Source organism: Eublepharis macularius, chromosome 6 (assembly GCF_028583425.1).
Source record: "Eublepharis macularius isolate TG4126 chromosome 6, MPM_Emac_v1.0, whole genome shotgun sequence".
Classification (NCBI taxonomy): Eukaryota; Metazoa; Chordata; class Lepidosauria; order Squamata; family Eublepharidae; genus Eublepharis; species Eublepharis macularius.
In genome coordinates this window covers 98,687,090-98,708,719 of record NC_072795.1, presented here as the reverse complement: position 1 = coordinate 98,708,719, position 21,630 = coordinate 98,687,090, and the positions used below count along the sequence as shown (strand labels likewise).

The 21,630-nt window shown below is 46.9% G+C and overlaps 1 protein-coding gene across 1 annotated transcript in view; it reads right to left on the bottom strand.

Annotated features, from left to right (window-relative positions):
* The window catches only part of LOC129332203 (gamma-aminobutyric acid receptor subunit pi-like), a 64,821-nt gene that overhangs the window by 9,102 nt on the left and 34,089 nt on the right, over positions 1–21,630 (bottom strand). Inside the window, exon 6 of the mRNA XM_054983140.1 lies at positions 4,623–4,760. Within this exon, the coding sequence (XP_054839115.1) occupies positions 4,623–4,760 (138 nt within the window). The remainder of the gene's footprint in view (positions 1–4,622; positions 4,761–21,630) is intronic.

Genomic DNA, 21,630 nt, shown 5'->3' with positions numbered 1-21,630 from the left:
ACTGTTCATAAAATGTCTAAAGTCAGACACAGAAAAACAACAGCATGAAAATTAGTAATAAAACCACAGAAGTAAAATATCATAGCACAAAACTTAAAACAAAACCACAACAGATGCCCTGTCCACATCACAAGTCCTGCAAAGTTTGTCCAAATAACAGGCCTTATCCAATGGCCTCTATCCAGAAAAGTGTGTATACAAGGGCCTTGAGCTGCTGTTTATTTTCCAAACAGGAATGACCCCCTCACCTCCCAAGGATAAAATAAGTAAAAAGCCTCAATATCTGCACATTATATGTGCTTTTTCAGTATGGAAAATGAGGAGATATGGACTGCTTTCCTGTCATCCTCAAAGTGGAAACTTGTCTTTTTGGTTGCAAAGAGGCAATGCCTGCTATCCTGTAAATAACTTAACAATCAGCAGAAGCTATTCTTGTTTTATTTAAATAGCCTTCTTCAGAGTGCCTATAATCCTATGTATTGTGAGTCATAAATGTTAAAATATAAATCCATTAATATTTCAAAACAAGCCTCAACAGCAGTAAGTTTATTGTGGCTTACGTGGGTATCCTTTATATGATCACACACCCTGCAGTAACCCTGCATCAGAAACCAAGGCATTCTCAGATGTGTATCATCATCATCATCATCATCATCATCATCATCATCATCATCATCGGATCATTATTGTTGGCTTGGCTTACTTGCCAGCCATTCTTTATGGTCACTGCTAACCTCCCTTGTTTTGCTACAGTTTCGCTCTGGTCTCTTGGGCGAAAGGTGGGTCTTGTTGCTCATCTTGATCGTTTAAGCATGTTTGCAGGGTTAACACAAAGAAGGTTTTATGAGTGCTTAATATGGAGTTGGTGATGGATATTTTATTTATCATGCTAAGGATTCCACATTACATAGTTTACATGCTTGTGATTTGCAACTTATTTGTCCTTAGCCACGTATTAAGCATTCAGAACGATCCTGTTTCTTATGGTGAACTGTATTTGAAAGGAGAATTATTTATCTTTGTTAAGTAAGTTATTTGGGTTCAGTCTCACCAGGTCTTAATTCACACCAATGTTCTGTTCTCAGATGTATTCTGAATAGTGTGTCCATCGTTCAATCCGTGGTCTCTAAGGGGAGATTTTGGGAACTCAACACCCAGCAGCAGCAGACTGCATAAGGAAACCACACCAAAGGAACCAGAATCCCCTGACTAGTTCCCTAGTCACTCCACTCTAGTTCCTGTCTAATTTCAAATATGTAGCCTCAGGCTGTAGTTATTTCACTGCCAAGGAAACACACTGTATATGTACTTCAAAATATTCTGTTTTTAATTCATATGCTCCAGGGTTGAAATATAACATAAAAACAGGCTTCAGGGCCAAGATATTTAAACTCAGCCTCATATGTAATCTGTGCTCATCTCCCTACGCTACACACATTTTGTTGTCTTGAGAATTATGCTCATAGACAGCCATGGTTCTCTAAAGGCTATGTAGTAGTTCCTAAAAAGGCAACTGGATTGTAGTACAGTACAAAAATTGAGGACTGCATGCCTTGTATTTGAAAGACATATTGTGCACTGAAGGCGACATGAAAACACTGAAGTCAGAAAAATTGGAAGAGAAGGCGCTTAATGTGATTATTCTCCTGGCTATACTTTAATTACTATTGAAAAATATTATCCTTCTATTTAACTGGGAACAATGTCCTCCACTTTGTTTTTCCTGCAGGACACAGAAGGAAGTAATTTAAAAACAAGCCTTTATTTGTTTTTAAAATGCTGAACAGAATTTGCTTTTCTCTGGACATTACCATGGAATTATGAGCCTTCCTTGATTAATAGCTGGGAGCAGCAGCGAGGAAGAAAAGCAAGCAGATGCTTGTTATATAAGGAGCAAGGTGTATTTGGATCACGAAGCCTGCCACTCTCTGTCATATTTTGATATTTGATATACAAGCCCTATAATGTGAGTTGGTACTTCAAGACCTCAGTCATAAAAAACTCCTTTTTGAACAACAGAGAGAGGGGGAGGGGGAGAGATGGGCATATTCTATGAAGTTAAGCATCACAGACATCCATTCCTGAGTTATAAATTACAAACTAATTAGGTACGCTGGAAGCTCCACCTAGTTTGTTGTGCAGGAGAGAAAGCACACAAGGAAAAAGGTTCAACAAACGAATCCTTAGGATCATTTAAGCAACACTGACAGTTCCCCTGCCCAAGGAGGTCACATGCTTCCAGCTGAAAGGTTATTTTCTCCACTGCTCCCTCTGGTACTTGTAGGAGGCAACCAGAAACAAACCCTGGCAGCATTACATATTGGTAATTAAGCATGGTATACATGGAAGCCTTCAATTATGTTTTGGTAGATTTTCACTTGCCTCCAGGTCCTAGTCTAGAAGTAGGTAGCCAGAGGTAAGCATAGTGGTCACCTCTTGACAAAATTACTGAGGAATAACATAACAATAGCGCTTTTAGGATCTGTTGCAGAAAGAAGGCAATAATTAATGGTACCCACAAGTTGCTGTTCCAGAATCATTGTGGCCTTTCTTACTCTTCTATATATTGGCCATTTCCACACACGTTGAATAATGCACTTTCAATGCACTTTCGTAATCCTTTAGAAGTGGATTTTTTGTTCCACACATGGAAAATCAGTTTCAAATGTTCACTAAAGAGTATTGAAAGTGGGTTATCCAACGTGTGTGGAAGCAGCCATTGTGACATGGATTACTACAATCATGATTATACAGCTGTTTTTCACATTCCATTTTTAAAAAACATCTGCATTCTATAATGCAAAATGCAAAGGAATACACTTAAACAAACATACTATAATAATCAAGTGACAAAAAAACAAACTTTGGAAAAGATAACCTAATCAAAGGTAACCCTAGTAACATGAACTGTTTGTTACAGCTACTAAATAAAACAGCAAATCTCTTTAAAAATGGAAAACAAGTAGCATTCCTCAAAGAAACCCTTTCAATAATTTAAAAATAGCAAATTAAAAATGTGTTAAGCTTTGCTTCTAGGCAATTATTTGCATAAGTGAACACAAACCAACAGCCATAATTATTCAGAACAGAAGATAAAGAAATTGTTAGAGGGAAGGGAGGAATAATATCTTTTACCACATTTTATCACATGCCTTCCTTTGTTATCAATAATTACTATCAGTTGCATATAAAATCAATGCTCTGTACAATAAAATGAACCTTCTAGAAATAAATTCTAAGAAAGACTCCTTCCATCAAGGGCAGAACTGCTGTCACCTGCTCCACTCCCTTCCCACTTAAGAATTAGTTTGCACGTGTTTTTGTTTAGCACATTTTTGTATAGTTGACGGCTTTCTGTTGTTCTGTTTGATATTTTAAGTTTCTTTGAGTCTGCATTGAGCAGAGAAAAGTGGGTTAAAAGTGTCTATGTAAATTTTTAAAAAATCTTCCTTATCGGGTTGCCAGATCCCCTTATCCTCCGGGCCAAGGGAGGGGGCAGCTCTCACCTTTGGAATGTCCTCTCCAGCATAACAACATCACATCCAGGAGTGATGTCATTGCACAGGTCGCAGGAGTGCTCCCGCACTCATGCCAGGCCAATTCTTAAAGAATCAGCCTGTTTGGGGCCTAGTGTAAAGCACGGGAGCACTCTGGAGGCCTGCATGATGACATCACTCCATGCCACTCCATGTCACACCTGTTCCCATGCCCTTTCCCCCTGCCAGCCAGGTGAGTGGGGAGTGGGGGTGGTGGAGGCCGGGGGCAGGGGATTCTCCCACCCTCACTGGGGGACCAGCAACCCTACTTCCTTACCATGCCCATTATAGATAGAAGCGATACACAGAACACTGCTGTAGTCTACTGATCTGTGAAAATCAAGGCCTTGTTAATGAGTCGCCAACTCAAGTAAATCATGTTTTCAATATAGCACGAAGACATTTTCTCACTGAAAGTACAGCCCAACAAATCCAATCACCTTTTCATACCACTCATTATTTATTATAATAACTGACATGGCATCCAGTGGCCCAATCCAAATTAAAAGTTGGGCTTCTCTGTTTAAAAAAGGTTATATGACCAGGGCTTTTTTTCTGGGAAAAGAGGTGGTGGAACTCAGTGGGTTGCCCTTGGAGAAAATGGTCACATGGCCGGTGGCCACGCCCCCTGATCTCCAGACAGAGGGGAGTTTAGATTGCCCTTCACGCTGAGGGCAATCTAAACTCCCCTCTGTCTGGAGATCAGGGGGTGGGGCCACCGGCCATGTGACCATTTTCAAGAGGTTCCGGAACTCTGTTCCACTGCGTTCCAGCTGAAAAAAAGCCCTGTATATGACCATCACTTAGTGATAATTTTAGACCTATTTGATTGCTCCAATTCACTATAACATACCTTAAGCTTAAAACAGTGACATAGGAACCAGAACTGAATCTTTGGGTTTATGTCGTTCAGCCTTGTTACTGTACCTTTATTGGCTTGAACTGGAATCAAACTGAAACCACCAAAATATTTAAGGGTTTGATTCTGTCTGGAATAACTTTGACCAAATGGATTTTCAGCAAGTCTTTGACATGGTTTGTTGTACATGGAGGACCACTGATAAGTCTGTTTCAAGAATTATCTACCTGTTTCATAGACGGCTTCAGATACAGAGGTGTAGTGATCTTCTACCGTGTACTGTGCCAATTGAATCATGTCCAAACCTTTAACAGAATCATTTCCTCTTGTCCAGTAAAACATGACATCATTAATGTTATAACCCCCTACATAGGGAAGGGAGCATAAAAGAGAAGAATTGGTAAATACAATTAATCTAATATGCACACACAGCACGTCTTCTCTTGAATACCTTAATGAAGTTCCCATCAACTTTACTTGGCTCATTACTGGGCAAGAGAATCCAGCCTTTACTAAATGTTCAGGCATCAAGAAAACGTCAAACAGTAAATGTGAGATCTTCAGTATCTCATGGTATGCACAGTTGCATAATGTATCTTTCTTTTGTTTTTAATGCAAAACAATATTAACAAAGTTAATTTTTCCCGTCAAGGGAAGCAATTTTAGGGGATTAATATCTGTTAAATCTTCTGTCGAAGTTTGACAAGAGGACAATAGAAACTGTGGCTAAATGTATCTCATGGGCCCTATACCACCGTGATCAAGTCCTGAAACCTCCTTGATTGATCAGATTCTGCAGACCTTAATCGAACTCTTAGAGTAGGCTTAATTGATATCCCAGCTACTGTAAAGTTTGCTAGTTCTAACTTTTACTGTGTAAATCTTCTAACTTGAATTGTGTTTATATGCATGTGTTTGAATTGGCCCAAGCCTAAACATGTCCAACAAACCGCTGTGTTTTATGGACAATTTTACTGTGAATAAACTGAATCAACTTGGGTGATGAGTAGGGAGGGACACTTGGTACCCGTCTCACTCTGGACTGGGTTGTGCTAGATAATTCTGAAGTTGATTGGAAATCTAGAGTTGTAAGGGACGCAGCAGGAAACTTAGGGAGTGTGTGGTGATGTGTGGGAATGGGAAAATGTCCAAGAGGAGACAGGGAATATGGGTACCTGGAAATTAATGAGAGGTAGGTTTCTGTGATAAAGATGTATATCTGCAAGGAAGTCAACTTGAATAACACAATTTAGTGGGTAGGATACCATAAACTGTACCATGGAGGAATATGGGAAACAGACTTGTTGTGTTCTGTTTGCCTATTCAGGGCTAGATACATAATTGGGTCTGGGGTAATGTAACTACAGCTAGAAACTAGAACTACAACTAGAATGAACTAAAATAAACTCTAAAACTAATAGGGTAAAAATGAACAAACATTCTATTTGAGTATAGCATTGGATCCACAAATTGAGATAAATACAACCAGGATGCTAAAAGCATAAAAGCGAGTGAAAAAAAGATAAAGGGAGGGGGGGGGTGAGGCAGAAGCATCCATTTGTTCCACGTTATCAAGTTTATTTCATGCAACAAAGTAGCGAGCAGTTGTTGCCTACAGAGCCCTATGTTTTTCCCCATAGCCCTTTGCAGATTTAATATCACTTGAATATCCATTTGTGCCATGAAACCGAGTACAGAGAGCAAAATACATTTTATATAGTATGTGTGTCTAAGTGGGGCATGGGAGACATCCCAGGGATCCCAGCTTTTGTGGCTATATGCATATAATGGAGCTGCAGTTATATTAGTGCCATAGCATTATAATATAGATGCTGTGATATTGAAACAGGGGCCACTTGTTTTACTATTGTCATGATTAGGGGTGTGCAAGGAAAAAACTTTCGGCTTTCTTGTTTCGGGATTACCCGAAACAAGATTCTCTACCGGCATTAGCCGAAAGCCGAAACAAGAATCTCTTTCGGGATTCGGGATTCGGCATTATTTCGGCATTCTTTCGGGATTCTTTCGGGTTTTTTTGCTGGGAAAATGCCTCCGTCTTTCAGGACGCCTGGAGGAGGCATTTTCCCACCAAATAAGCCCAAAATTGGTGGGGACCTTCCTCTAACCCTTCTCTAACACCCACCCAAGTTTCAGACAGATTGGACTTTGGGGGGCCATGTTATGGCCCCCCAAAGCAGGTCCCCCCATCCTCCCATAAAGGAGCATCTTCTTCATTATTTCCTATGGGGAAAAAATGAAGAAGCAGGCTTCCTTTGCCAGGGGTGGCATTTTGCATGCAAAATGCCCCCCAGCCCTCAGGGGCCCTTCTCCCACCCCTCCTCCCACCCCCCACCAAGGCTCAGCCTGCTCCCACTTGGGGGGGCCATTTCATGGCCTCCCCAAGTAGGTGCTCTAATCTCTACCACTGACAGCTGGGGGAGGCTTGTGTTGCCAGGGGTGGCATTTTGCATGCAAAATGCCCCCCCAACCCTCTGGGGCCCTTCTCCCACCCCTCCTCCCACCCCCCACCAAGGCTCAGCCTGCTCCCACTTGGGGGGGCCATTTCATGGCCTCCCCAAGTAGGTGCTCTCAGCCCCTAAAGTCCACCCTTCACAGCCCCACACAAACCCAATTCCCCCCCAGCTGCCACACACAGACCCAAATCCCCCCAGTAGCCCCTCACAGACCCAAATCAACCCCCACCTGCCCCACACCCACCATAACCCCAGGAACAGGCTGGCCTGCCCTCCCCTTTTGGGAACCCCTAAACTCTCTTTCCCAGGGCAGTTCTGCACAGACAAGGGGTGCCACAATGGTGGCAGTGCCAAATCGTCCCTGGGAAAGAGCACCTGCCCTGGCACACAGACAACCACCCCCCTGACCCCCCCACCACCCGCAGAGAAGGCTGGCCAGCCTGCCCCATTGTTCCCTATGCTGGGAACCAACCTCCCATCAAAGAAGGGAACACAGACACACAATCATTAAGTTTAAAAAACCTTTATTTTCTCATTTTCAAATTACAAGTGGTCAACAAATCACAACATATTACACTTATTGTCCCTCATAGCACAACACAACACAATTAACTACACATCAGAGAATCTTAAACACAATTTTTTTTTTGAAATGGACAAACAGTAAAGTTTTGAACATTACAACAGGTCACATAGTGAGCGGGCACAACAGGGCATGGAAACAGAAGATGATCATAATAACTACCAGCCTAATACAACTCTCCCTCCATAACATGACTTAATGGGGGGGAACCACTGCAACAAAATCCCCCCCCCAACCCTCTGGGGCCCTTCTCCCACCCTTCCTCCCATCCCCCCACCAAGGCTCAGCCTGCTCCCACTTGGGGGGGCCATTTCATGGCCTCCCCAAGTGGGTGCTCTGCTCTCATCTCTACCACTGACAGCTGGGAGAGGCTTGTCTTGCCAGGGGTGGCATTTTGCATGCCAAATGCCACCCTCACCCTCAGGGGCCCTTCTCCCACCCTTCCCCCCACCCCCCACCACATGCATTCCTTGACAATCAAGAAATCTGGAGTTAAATATAATGTGCATGTAAGTCCCTCAAAGACAGAAGCAATATGACCCATTTGATTTCCACAACCTCAGACACAATTAGGGATCCGTTTCCCCTTGGTGGGGGATCCCCCACTCTCACCTATCACCCCGAAGGGGGAAAGTCAGTGAATGAGCCTTCAAGGTACGCTCCAGGGGCTGCTGCCGTGATGTCACTGATGTCATCTGGCTGCCCTGAGAGTATGCCTGTGCTTTGCAGTGGGCTGATTTGGGCCCTGCAGGCCAAAGCAGGATCCCTTGTGGCCCAAATCTGCCTGCTGTGAATTGTGCGTGCTCCCCAGCCTTGTGTGATGATCACATCACTTCCTAGAACAGACATCATCATGCCAGAGCATTGCCATTAAATGATCATGCGTGTGTGAACAGACCCTAAGTATCCTGTAGGCTTCAGTGATGGTATAGTAATGTTTTCACTCACATTATAGAGAGAGAGAGAGAGAGAGAGAAGGGGGGGAGGCACTGAAGCTAGATTATTTCTTCTATTTTACTGTCCCCTTCCAAAGCCAGGGTGGCATTGGCACAATGCCCCCCTCCCCCCGGCCAGAGCCTTAGTACCAGTATGCATTGACAGGCCCATGCATCATAGTCCTTTTTGAGACCCAGCCAAGTTGTGTGCCTTTTGGAGAAAAATGTTCAAGTTGCTGGTGGGGGTATGAACAATTTTTAGATATCCACTGTAGTGCAATGGCTAGAGAGTTGGTCTAGAATCTGGCAGACTCTGATTCTGTGCCTTGTAGGCTTGATGGATGTTCTTGGCTCAGCCTAAGTAAACAATTGTGTTGTGTTTTCCAGAGGCAGTCTAGGTGATTTTGGGGCCCTGGACAAATGTTCTGGACGGGGCCCCAGAACCAGTGCCGCCCCACCACTGGCTCCTTGCCAAGGCCAAGCAATTTGGTAACCTAGGCCCCAGATAGAGTGGGCAGGAGTGCGTTGTTTCCTTCCTCCCCCCCCCTCCACCCCCTCATACAACTAAGAAGGCCATCGGTGGAGTCACTCCAATGTGAGGCATGGAGCAGCTGTCTATTGTTAGCCTGGTTGTGATGAGGGTGAAACAAATCAAGGGAGAACAGCAATGTGTAAACCACTCTAGGTTCCCATGGGGGAGAAAACCGGGGCATAAGATAAACCTTTAATTTGGTGGGGAGGGGGTATATACATTTTATGTGTATGTGTCTGTATGTTTTATGCATTCAAATCACTTGTGGTGTACTTTAGAATTATATTGAGCTCCACAGTATCCCAAAAACCTTGTCCATGTATTGCAAACCGAAGTCAATCTACCACATCTAGGGTATTCTTCTTTTCCCTACTGCCTTCAATTTTTCTTAGCATTATTGTCTTTTCTAGTGAACCTTGTCTTCTCATGATGTGACATAAGCACTATCATCAATTGATATCTTCAAGGGAGAAAGCAGGCCTGATTTGGTCTGGACATGTCTTTTTCGGAGTCCATGGTACATGTAAATTGAAACTTTCTTCCCACTTCACAGTGTGAATGCTTTTTCCTCCTATGAGCTTTGTCTAAATTTTACTGTACTGATACTGCTCATTTGGCCAAAAGGCCTGCCCTTGATCAATGCCACATTAAATACTTCATAATAAAAATATGTTTTTAGAACCATTTAAAAGTGTCCTTAAGTGCCATACGCCGATTTAAAAAACCATAAGCTAAATGTTTGGGAACACAACCAGATATGTGAATGACTGAAATGCAGCCCAATCCCACTGCTACTTAAAATCCATTTTTGATGGAGGTCTGGATTGTCTTACATTGGTGTCATTGGGCTTGGAATCAGGAACCTGGAAGCGTTCCATCGGGGCTACAACTTTCATGCCAAGGCTAAGAGGGTGGGAACGGGATCTCTCTGGGGTGGCAAACTCTGGCCTTGGAAGTTACTGGCAATTTGGGGGTGGGACTTGTGCAAAGGAAAATCTGAGTAGGGATCTCCCCCAGAATCCATGGTCCGCATTTGCCCTCTAAAGAGATTGCCCTTGGAAGCAGCCAGTTTATCTGTAGGGAACTACTCTCTCTAACCTGAACTCAAGCCCAACCAGGATTTTGGCAGCCCTAGGAAAATTTCTGAAAAAGATGGCAAAGGAGGGCCAGCAACTGATAGAGGCATGGAAGCCCACACCAGGACAGTAGCAGGGGCCTACTTGGGCAAAAGGGACGACCAGTGCTCTCATCCCCCATAGTCCACTCCTTACAGCCCCACACAAACCCATTTCCCCCACCCCAGCTGCCACACACAGACCCAAATCCTCCACTCAGCCCCTCTCAGAACCAAAACCACCCTCAGCTGCCCCACACCGAGTACCCCAGGAACAGGCTGGCCAGCCTGCCCCATTGTTCCCTATGCTGGGAACCAACCTCCCATCAAAGAAGGGAACACAGACACACAATCATTAAGTTTAAAAAACCTTTATTTTCTCATTTTCAAATTACAAGTGGTCAACAAATCACAACATATTACACTTATTGTCCCTCATAGCACAACACAACACAATTAACTACACATCAGAGAATCTTAAACACAATTTTTTTTTTGAAATGGACAAACAGTAAAGTTTTGAACATTACAACAGGTTACATAGTGAGCGGGCACAACAGGGCATGGAAACAGAAGATGATCATAATAACTACCAGCCTAATACAACTCTCCCTCCATAAAACGACTTAATGGGGGGGAACCACTGCAACAGGGTCCAGCAGAACCTATGTCATTTCCTGTGGCTGTGCTTTCAGTTCAGACACACAAAGCTGAACTGGGCACTTCCAAGGCACTGGACAATGGTATTTCTGGAGCAGTTCTGCAGAGGTCTCCCCCCACCCCCACACCAGCCTCAGAATTTACCTGGGAACATCTGTGAGAGATCATCATTGGCCGGTGCCCATCCACCACTCTTCCCGCATCCCCCAACCATGCAAACCCAACATTAACATCAAATTTTTTTTTTTAAACATGAACATTCAATCAACTTTTAAAAAACATAATCACAACATTTTTTTTTGGGTTTTTTTCCTTTTTTTTACATGAACAGAACATCAACTTTTAAAAAACATAATCACAACATTTTTTTGGGTTTTTTTTCCTTTTTTTTACATGAACAGAACATCAACTTTTAAAAAACATAATCACAACATTTTTTTTTGTTTTTTTTTCCTTTTTTTTACATGAACAGAACATCAACTTTCAAAAAACAGTACAACAATTCTTCTACAATTTTTTTTACAATGATTTCATCTGATAAAAACACCTAAGCAATCCCTATCTAACCTGTTTCTCCCTCCAGTAGCAATCCATGTTTCTGGGGCATTATTTTTCATAATAAATTTGGTCCCACAGGGTATGTCTCAGTGATGGGAGATGTTTTGAATACCCTGGGGGGGGGCTTTCAAATTGCTGGGTGTTTTCCCTTTGCCACTGGTTCCTAACCACCCTCCCTCTACTGGCCGGTTTTAACTGTATATACGGGGTTTTATACAGGGGAGAGCGCGATTCCAAAGGATTGGACTCATAGAGGATGCAGGCCACAAGTTGGGCTCACCTCAGTCACTCTGGAAGTCCAGTCCTGAGAAATCGAAGAGGCGAGAGTTGACCTTCAGGAAGGTCAACTGCTCGACTCTCCATGGGAGAAGGCGAGTGCGATGTGGGCCGACAATGTCGCCCGCATGTGAAAAGACGCGCTCGCTCTCCACGCTCGTCGGAGGGCATGAGAGCAGCCGCTGCGCCTCGAGGGAGAGGTCCGGCCAGACCGACTCCTTCCTGGCCCAGTAGCTGAGCGGATCGGTGGAGAGCGACTCGCAGGGCTCCGCGAGGTAGTCCCTGACCATCGCCTCCGCCGGATCCTCTCTCACGGTCCTCACGACCCCAGAGGGGACGAGGGCCCACCGGAGCATCTCCATCTCCATCGGCACTCCGGTGGTGGCCTCGGGGGGGGCCTGCGCAGAGGGGGCGTCAGAGGGACCCGCACGGCAGGGCCCCTCTTGCGTCCCCCCTGTCGACAGGCGTCCCCTCTTGGCCTGCCTGCGCCTCACCCAAGAGCAGAGCCCGTCTCTGGCTTGGGTGAGGTTCCCGTCCCGCTCGGCGAAAGTGCCCTTTATGCGCGGGTCACACATGGTCGCCAACATGTATGACTCTTCCTTAGTGAGAGGAGTTAGCCTGGCAGCTATGCCCTGCTGCAGCCTTCTCACTAATGCGCGCACCGCTGGAACAAGGTCAGCACGGGGCGCGACCCGGTCTGCAAGGGTGGCCAGATTCCTCTGGAGCGTGTGCACCAGGGGAATGACCAGACCGAGGGTCGCCGTGTCTGACGAGACCGCCACAGTGAAGTCCTTGAAGGGCTTCAGGACCTCCACTGTCTGGGTGATGGTGAGCCAATCCTCCCGGTTGAACTCACCCACCTGACTCGCACCGCGGTGCTCGGAGAGCCACGCGTGGAGTGCGGCCTGCTGCTCCACCAAGCGCTCAAGCATGGCGCAGGTGGAGTTCCAGCGAGTGCTGACGTCAGTGATCAGAGCGTGCTCTGGCACACCTGTCCTGACCTGTGTCTGGCGCAGTTCGTGCGTGGCCTTCACGCTGCGCGAGAAGTGACCCGTGAGCCTCCGACATTTCTGGACAAGTAACTGGAGTTCACGGGTCCGGGTATCCACGGGTTCCTTCGAGGAGCCCAACCCCAGCGCATCTCTCACCACTAGGTGAAGCTTGTGAGCGGCACAGTAGACGCTCTCTCGGCTCACTAGATGCGCCGCTGCCCTCATGTTCTTGCCACCGTCCGTCACCATGCATCCCACGGTGGCGGGTCCCTGGCCTATCCACTCGTCCAACTGTCTCCTTAAGGTGGCAGCGATGTTCTCCGCCGTGTGGGACACGTCGAGCACCTCGGCGTGAAGCAAGGCCTTGCAGTAGCCGGCCTGGCGGTCTCGCATCCTTCCCTGTCTAGCTGTGCTAGGCACCTCCCCCCGGCCCCCACCCAGAACCGACTCGGGTTCCCACCAGTGAGCAGTAAGCGAGAGGTACGCTTGCTGCACACTTGGGCAGGTCCAGATGTCCGATGTGAAGTGCACAGTTCTCCCGGCAACCCGGGACAGCTGTGCCTTCACATGATCCCTGGCAGCCCTGTAAAACGAGGGCACCACCGATCTGCTCAACGACGTGCGAGCAGGGACGGCGTACCAGGGAAAGCAATCTTGGAGCAGCCCTGAGAAGCCGAAGTCTTCAACTACGGAATACGGTTGCCCATCCACTGCTATCATGTTGACGATGTGGCGCGTGATGCGCCTGCTCGCCCTCCGGATCCCCTCTCTGGGCACACTAGCGCCCTGCATACCAAGCATCTCCGGGAGAGAGGCTTGGCGTCCCTTTCCTGCAGGTACCCTTGGGGGGAGAGCACCAGAGGAGCCTGCCTCCTTCTGGCTAGCTGGCGGCCGTGCGGCGCCACTCGAACCCTCCTCCCGAAGAAGCACCGCCTGGTGGTGCCTCTTCATATGGTACCTCATCCCAGACGTGGAGAGATGCCACACATCTTTGCCACGGCTGACGCGCTGCCTACAATGCAGGCACAGGGCTGCTCGGGGATCCTCCGTTGTCTGGAAGTGCTTCCAGATTTCGGAGGAAAAGGGCATCCCACGCTTCCCAGGAGAAGCGCGTTCGGGACCACCCTGCGGCACCTCCTGTGAGGTGCTCTGGCCGGACACACCGTGTCCCACTCTCGGCCGGGCAGGTGGGGATGGACGAGGCTGAAGGGGCAGAGATGTGGGCTCTTCCACCACAGTCTCTGCCTCTTCCTCCCGCGTCCTCTCCTCCTGCACAGCCGCGAGAGGCCTGCTGCTGGCCTCAGAGGAAACTGGGGTGGACCGCCCCAGGGGGGGTCTCACGGGCAGTTCCTCCAACATCCTCCGGGTTCCTGGGGTGAGCGGGAGCGCAGGGAAAGTCATGTGCTCCGCGCCCATCCCAGGAGACACCACATGCTGCCCCTCCTCCAGCAGCTGGCTCGCAACCACTGGAGGAGGAGGAGCCTCAGCAGCAGGCCCCTGCCCAGTGCCAGCCCCTGCCTCACGCACCCGGGTTGGGGGTGGCCCTCCAGCAGCTGCCTCAGGAAAGAGAGTCTTGCGAACCCTCTTCCTGTCACCAGAAGCCAGGCTGGTGAACGGCAGCAGCGCAGGGGAGGGCCTCCTCCGCTCAGATGGAGGGGCTGCCGCAGCAGTCCCCCTCCCCCTCCCCTCCTCCCCTCTAGATTTCTCCCTAGCCTTTCCCCCGGGTCCCCTCTCTGCTTTCCTCTCTGACATACTTTCCCCTCCCAAATTCAACCCTAACTAATCAGAAAAGATTTAGAAAACAAAGGTCAACTTTGTTTTCAAGACCTAACTAACCTGCTATAAATCTGTGTTTCTAGTGGCTCTGTGACTTGGAGATGAACAATCAAGTGCCTTTTTAAGCAACCCTATTTATGTCAGGGAACCTGAGCCTGCCAATCAGCTGAATTCCTCTGGAATTGAGCTGGCCCTAAACCCCAATAACAGGTGACAAAGCCTTAAACACTCACACACTAGTATGCCCGGGCCGGCCTGGCACCACCACGGGTGCCAGAGATGGGCAGTGGAACCCTAGTTATGGGGGCACTAATGGGAAGCCTATTGACAGCTATTACAAATTTTTATATATATATATATATATATATATATAGAATTCAAACCTAACACTCACTCACTAATGCTTTCCCTGCTGAGTCCCTATTTAGTTTTTTAAAAAAAACTAGGCTCGGTTTCCCTAATAATTATGTTGAGGGCAATTATCCACTGATCACCTACCAACTGGCCTACCTACCTAAGAGACACTATTTAGCGGGACCGATGTATCTGTGGTATGTCGGTGTGGGGTGTGGATGTGGTGTTTTGAAGATGAGCCTCCCCCCTCCCAAGCTAGCAAGAACCCACCCCCAAGGCCACCCAAATGTGAACCCGGACTCGCTCACACTAACACCAGTCCTGCAGTCCAGCGATGTTCAGGCGGTCTTGCAGCTGGTCCTCCTCTCCTCCACGATGCTGTCAAGAAAATTGGAAATGTTAGCAGAGTCAACACCACACGCCGCACACGCAACCCCAAAATTCAAGGCCCCGTTGCACAAGCCAAGTCAGCCCCCCCCCCTTAAAGGCTAGGGCCAACCAGCAGCAAAACAAAACACATCCACCCAGCAGAGCTTCTGGCCTGTGCAGGCCAGAAGCTGGCACACTCATTTTTTAGTCCTGTGAAACAGCAGTTCATGCCCACCCCACACTCAAACTTGAAAAATGAAACATGAAAGAAAGCAGGCACTGCGATCAATGCTGGCCCCCCTAACCCCCAAACAATATCCTCTTGCCCAACCAGAAAATGCCCCCCCCCCCCGGCCCAAGCCATAAAGACAGAGCCAAAGCATATGCTCGCAGGTAGGCACAGCAGCAGACATAAGCTCAAAAACCAAATTTAACAACAACCCTACCAGTCCACCAGTGCAGATGTCCAGCAATGTTGATCCTCCACGCAGAGATCTGCAGGCCGATGTCCACCAAGTGCAGTCCAGTCCAGAAGAGGTCCACCAACGATAAACAACCTGAATGTGAAGCAAAACAGTGAGTGCCAGGCCAGCAAACGGGAAGGGTTACCAAAGCCGGAGCAGCAGGCCTGTGTGTGGGCCGAAGGCTGGCACAGTTGATCAGGACGGAGCCTGTTGGGAATCCTTGCAAGCAGGGGACCAGACACAGAAACGCAAGCCACACCATTCCAGATTGTGGAGCACAACTGTGAGTGCCAGGCCAGCAACCAAAAAGGGTTACCTTGGCCAAAGCAGCATACCTGTGTGTGGCCCACAGGCTGGCACAGTTGATCAGGACGGAGCCTGTTGGGAATCCTTGCAAGCAGGGGACCAGACACAGAAAGGCAAGCCACACCATTCCAGATTGTGAAGCACAACTGTGAGAGCCAGCCAGAAGAAAGGCTTCTGGCCTGTGTAGGCCCGAAGCTGGCACACTCTGGTTTTAATCTTCAAACAGTGGATCAAGCTTAAAGAAGGCAAGCACAACAACCAATGCTGAACCCCCCCCCCCACCATCAAAGATTGTCTGCCCAACCTGTCCCCCAGGCCATACCTGTGTGTGGCCCACAGGCTGGCACAGTTGATCAGGACGGAGCCTGTTGGGAATCCTTGCTAGCAGGGGACCAGACACAGAAAGGCAAGCCACACCATTCCAGATTGTGAAGCACAACTGTGAGAGCCAGCCAGAAGAAAGGCTTCTGGCCTGTGTAGGCCCAAAGCTGGCACACTCTGGTTTTAATCTTCAAACAGTGGATCAAGCTTAAAGAAGGCAAGCACAACAACCAATGCTGAAACCCCCCCCCCCACCATCAAACATTGTCTGCCCAACCTGTCCCCCAGGCCATACCTGTGTGTGGCCCACAGGCTGGCACAGTTGATCAGGACGGAGCCTGTTGGGAATCCTTGCTAGCAGGGGACCAGACACAGAAAGGCAAGCCACACCATTCCAGATTGTGAAGCACAACTGTGAGAGCCAGCCAGAAGAAAGGCTTCTGGCCTGTGTAGGCCCGAAGCTGGCACACTCTGGTTTTAATCTTCAAACAGTGGATCAAGCTTAAAGAAGGCAAGCACAACAACCAATGCTGAACCCCCCCCCCCCCCACCATCAAAGATTGTCTGCCCAACCTGTCCCCCAGGCCATACCTGTGTGTGGCCCACAGGCTGGCACAGTTGATCAGGACGGAGCCTGTTGGGAATCCTTGCTAGCAGGGGACCAGACACAGAAAGGCAAGCCACACCATTCCAGATTGTGAAGCACAACTGTGAGAGCCAGCCAGAAGAAAGGCTTCTGGCCTGTGTAGGCCCGAAGCTGGCACACTCTGGTTTTAATCTTCAAACAGTGGATCAAGCTTAAAGAAGGCAAGCACAACAACCAATGCTGAACCCCCCCCCCCCACCATCAAAGATTGTCTGCCCAACCTGTCCCCCAGGCCATACCTGTGTGTGGCCCACAGGCTGGCACAGTTGATCAGGACGGAGCCTGTTGGGAATCCTTGCTAGCAGGGGACCAGACACAGAAAGGCAAGCCACGCCATTCCAGATTGTGAAGCACAACTGTGAGAGCCAGCCAGAAGAAAGGCTTCTGGCCTGTGTAGGCCCAAAGCTGGCACACTCTGGTTTTAATCTTCAAACAGTGGATCAAGCTTAAAGAAGGCAAGCACAACAACCAATGCTGAACCCCCCCCCCCACCATCAAAGATTGTCTGCCCAACCTGTCCCCCAGGCCATACCTGTGTGTGGCCCACAGGCTGGCACAGTTGATCAGGACGGAGCCTGTTGGGAATCCTTGCAAGCAGGGGACCAGACACAGAAAGGAAAGCCACACCATTCCAGATTGTGAGGCACAACTGTGAGAGCCAGCCAGAAGAAAGGCTTCTGGCCTGTGTAGGCCCGAAGCTGGCACACTCTGGTTTTAATCTTCAAACAGTGGATCAAGCTTAAAGAAGGCAAGCACAACAACCAATGCTGAAACCCCCCCCCCCACCATCAAAGATTGTCTGCCCAACCTGTCCCCCAGGCCATACCTGTGTGTGGCCCACAGGCTGGCACAGTTGATCAGGACGGAGCCTGTTGGGAATCCTTGCTAGCAGGGGACCAGACACAGAAAGGCAAGCCACACCATTCCAGATTGTGAGGCACAACTGTGAGAGCCAGCCAGAAGAAAGGCTTCTGGCCTGTGTAGGCCCAAAGCTGGCACACTCTGGTTTTAATCTTAAAACAGTGGATCAAGCTTTAAGAAGGCAAGCACAACAACCAATGCTGAAACCCCCACCCCACCATCAAAGATTGTCTGCCCAACCTGTCCCCCAGGCCATGCCAAGAATAAACTGCAACACCTTTTTGCAGAGGCAGGCCACAGCAGCACATTGCCCGGCATCAAAAAAATTTACAAAAATTTTAAAAAGGCCTACCAGGTGTCCTCTCAGGATGTCCAGCACAGTTGATCCTCCAGGCAGATGTCCTCCAGGCTCCAGGTGCAGTCTCTCTTCTTCTCCTCTCTCGGTCACAGCTCAGCAGCAGCAGCAACAGAAGTGTTCCAGACAGTCTTGCTCCAAATTTAAATCCCCTGCTGCAGCCTCAGCCAAAGATTTAAATCTATTGGCTGGCATGAGAATGCAGCAGTGGGATTGGTGACTCCTAAAGTCCCCAGTCCCCTGCCTTTCCCCACCCACACTCCAAGAGCCACCCTCCTCCTGCTCCCCCTCCCCTACCTGTTAGTTTTGGCGGGAATCTCTGCTGCTTTGCAAATGCAAAGTGCAATGCAATGCTTGCACCTTGCATTTGCAAGGCAAAGCAGGATTCCCTATCCTCCTTTGCAAGAGGGGTGGGGGGTGACAGAAGGAGTGAGTGATTCACTCCTTCTCCCCCCCTCCCCTCTTCTAAGAGCCTGCAGGAAGCCTTTGCTTCCAGCAGGATTTTGCTAGCCGCTTGCTAAGGCAAACGGCTAGCAAAATCAAAATGGCGATTCTCGAATGCCGAAAGAATGCCGAAAGAATCCCGAAACGTTTCGGGTTTTTCTTTCGGCAATCCCGAAACGTTTCGGCATTCCCCGAAACGTTTCGGGATTCTTGAAGAATGCCGAAACACTTTTGTTTCGGCATTCTTTCGGCATTCAGAATGCCGAAACGCACATCCCTAGTCATGATAATTTTGCGAATTGTTGCTAGTTCACTTCATCACAGAAAGCCAGAGTGCTTTAATTTAACCCCTTTAATTGAACATGAAGGGGAGGCAGGAGGAGTGAACTGCAGATAGTCTATTTTGAGAATTGCTACTGCAACATATTGTTACACTCTTTCATTTACAGTGCATTATTTGGCATGTTTGGTTTTGGTAACTTTATACTATGGTTCCTTTTACAATTATTTTTCAGATTTTGCATACGCAGATCATCAAAGACAATCTCTGAAGCCTTAAAAAGCTATGAAATGCTACACCTCCTGCTTTCTGAAGAATAAGGAGAACTGAATATAAGCATACAATATTAAAATCCAGAATATGAATTCAATGATTGATTGATTGATTGATTGATTGATTGATTGATTGATTGATTGATTGATTGACTGACTGACTGACTGGTTGGTTGGTTGATTGCATTTCTAGACTGCCCTCCCTGGCAGATGGGCTCAGGGCGGTGTAACAGCATACAATTCGTAACATACAGTTTTAAAAACAATAAAAATATTATAAATAATAATAATAATAATATGTTTATTGCTTTTCCAGCCAAAGCCATAAGCCATACAAACACCAGCAAAATATGAACTGTACACTTGAACATACCCAATTCACATAGACATAACTCGTCAGTATCACTTTAAACTATCTAAACTCATGAAAATCTTGTTTCTTTATCACCGTGGCTAAAAAGGAAGCCACTGTGGCAGAGGTTTGATTGTCAGGAAAGTTATCAGACAATAACACTGAGATTGCCCAAGGAAGGAAGGGAAGCTTTTCTTTTAACATAATAGGAATAATAAATCTCTCTCTTTCCTTACTCCACTTAGGGCAAAAAACTATTATATGATCCAAGGTCTCTAACTTTCCTTGTCCACAGTCACAAACTCGTTCAGAATAAGGGAGTCCAGAGAAACGACCAGAAAGCACTTTAGAGGGGAAGGAGTTAAGTCTAGCCAATGTGAAGGCTCTGCGTTGAGCTGGAATCTTTAAAGAATAGCAATAAGATGGAATAGCCTCTGGGGATGAAAGTCCCAGGGATAAGCCCGAACATGTACGTCTGGCTGTCTGGAGAGTACTGCTGTAATCGAGATCCTTTATTTTTAATTTTATAACTCTTAGGGCCTCATTTGTCTGTAAAGATGTTATATCAATATCCAGAATTTTTAGTTTCTGGTTAATTAAATTAGTTCGGCTACTCTTATAGGTATCCTGCGAGATCAAATGTGCAAAACCTACTTTCCCTGAATTGTCCTTGTAAATTTCCTTGTTCAAGAACAACTTAAAGGCTGTAATCCATGCTCTCTTCTCAATTGAGGGTTGGGTGAATTCCACCCTAAGTGCAGTACCTGCTACGCATCTCGGGACTGCCGCTATCTCCCTCAAAAATGTGTGTAGAGGGGTGTCAAGGTTGTCGGATACACCTTCAATCCACACTCCACACCCATAAAGTATCTGTGGGATAACTTTAGCATTAAAAATCCTAATGGCTGCTGGTATATGTTTTGCTCCTTTGGAGTAAAAGAATTTTTTAATTGCCATTGATGAAATGTTTGCGGCCTTCAGAGCAGCCTGAATATGTGGTTTCCATGATAGATTGTAGTTAAAAGTGATACCAAGATAACTAAAGGAGGGGACTCTCTCCAAAGCCCCTCCCAGTACTCTTATCGATTTGGAGCCATTATGGAAGGACCTGGAAAATCTCAGGACTTTTGATTTAGCATAATTAACTTTAAGTTCCTCATTATTACAATATGTAATAAATGCGTTAATTAGTGATTTTAAACCTAGTTCTGTTTTGGAGATAAGGAGAGCATCATCTGCGTATAAAAGAATCGAAATTGGAGTATTTGCTAGATAAGGGGGGTGTCTGGTATGTGATTTCACAAGTGGAATCATGTCATTAATGAATAGATTAAATAAGGATGGAGCCAGCAAACAACCTTGTTTCACACCTTTATCGGTTTGAAAACTTGGAGTTAATTGACCCTGCCGGTTGTACCTAATTTGGGCGGAAGTGTCAGTATATAAGTTCGTTATTAAATATAAAAGTCTTTTATCTATTGTAGATTCTGACAATTTACGCCACAATCTACAATGATTAATAGAGTCAAATGCAGTCTTCAAATCCATGAAGGCCGCATAGAGTTTACTGCCGGGGGGTGCCAAATATTTGCTTGCTAGATGGTGTAAAACCAAACAATGATCCATAGTCGAGGCCCCTGTACGGAAGCCTGTTTGTTCAGGGTAGAGTACTACTTCTTGATCCATCCAATCCGTTAACCTATCAAGAAGTTGTGCCGCAAAGATTTTCCCTGGAATAGAAAGTAGACTTATAGGACGATAGTTATGAGGGTCGGACCTATTACCTTTCTTATAAATTGGGATTATAATTGAACGCTTCCAGTCAGACGGCATGGAACCTGAACTATTTATTGATGAAAAGATGGGAGCTAAACAAGCCCCCCACCAATCAGGGTTCATTAGGAACAATTCAGGAGGGATAAAATCCGGTCCGGGTGCTTTGCCCCGTTTCAGACGTTTTATTATATTAGTTATTTGGCTTGGACAGACCATTGGCCAAGTTCCAATGTTCTCATTTGAAAAGCAAGGTACTGTGCTAGTGGTTTGTATAGGTTCTTTTGTACTCTGAAAAAGGGCACTAAAATGAGAAATCCACTGGTGTGTGGTAATATCTGAGTTTTCATGTGAGTAAGTAGATGAATTTTTGACTAGCTTCCAGAAAAGCTTATGATCATTTTTTACTGTCGCTAGATGAAGGGATTCCCACTCTTTCAAGGCTGCCAACTCTTTCTTCCTTTTAATGGTCTTCCTGTATTCTTGTTTAAGAAGTCTAATCTTTACAACTTCCTTCTGAAGACCTGTGATTTTAGCG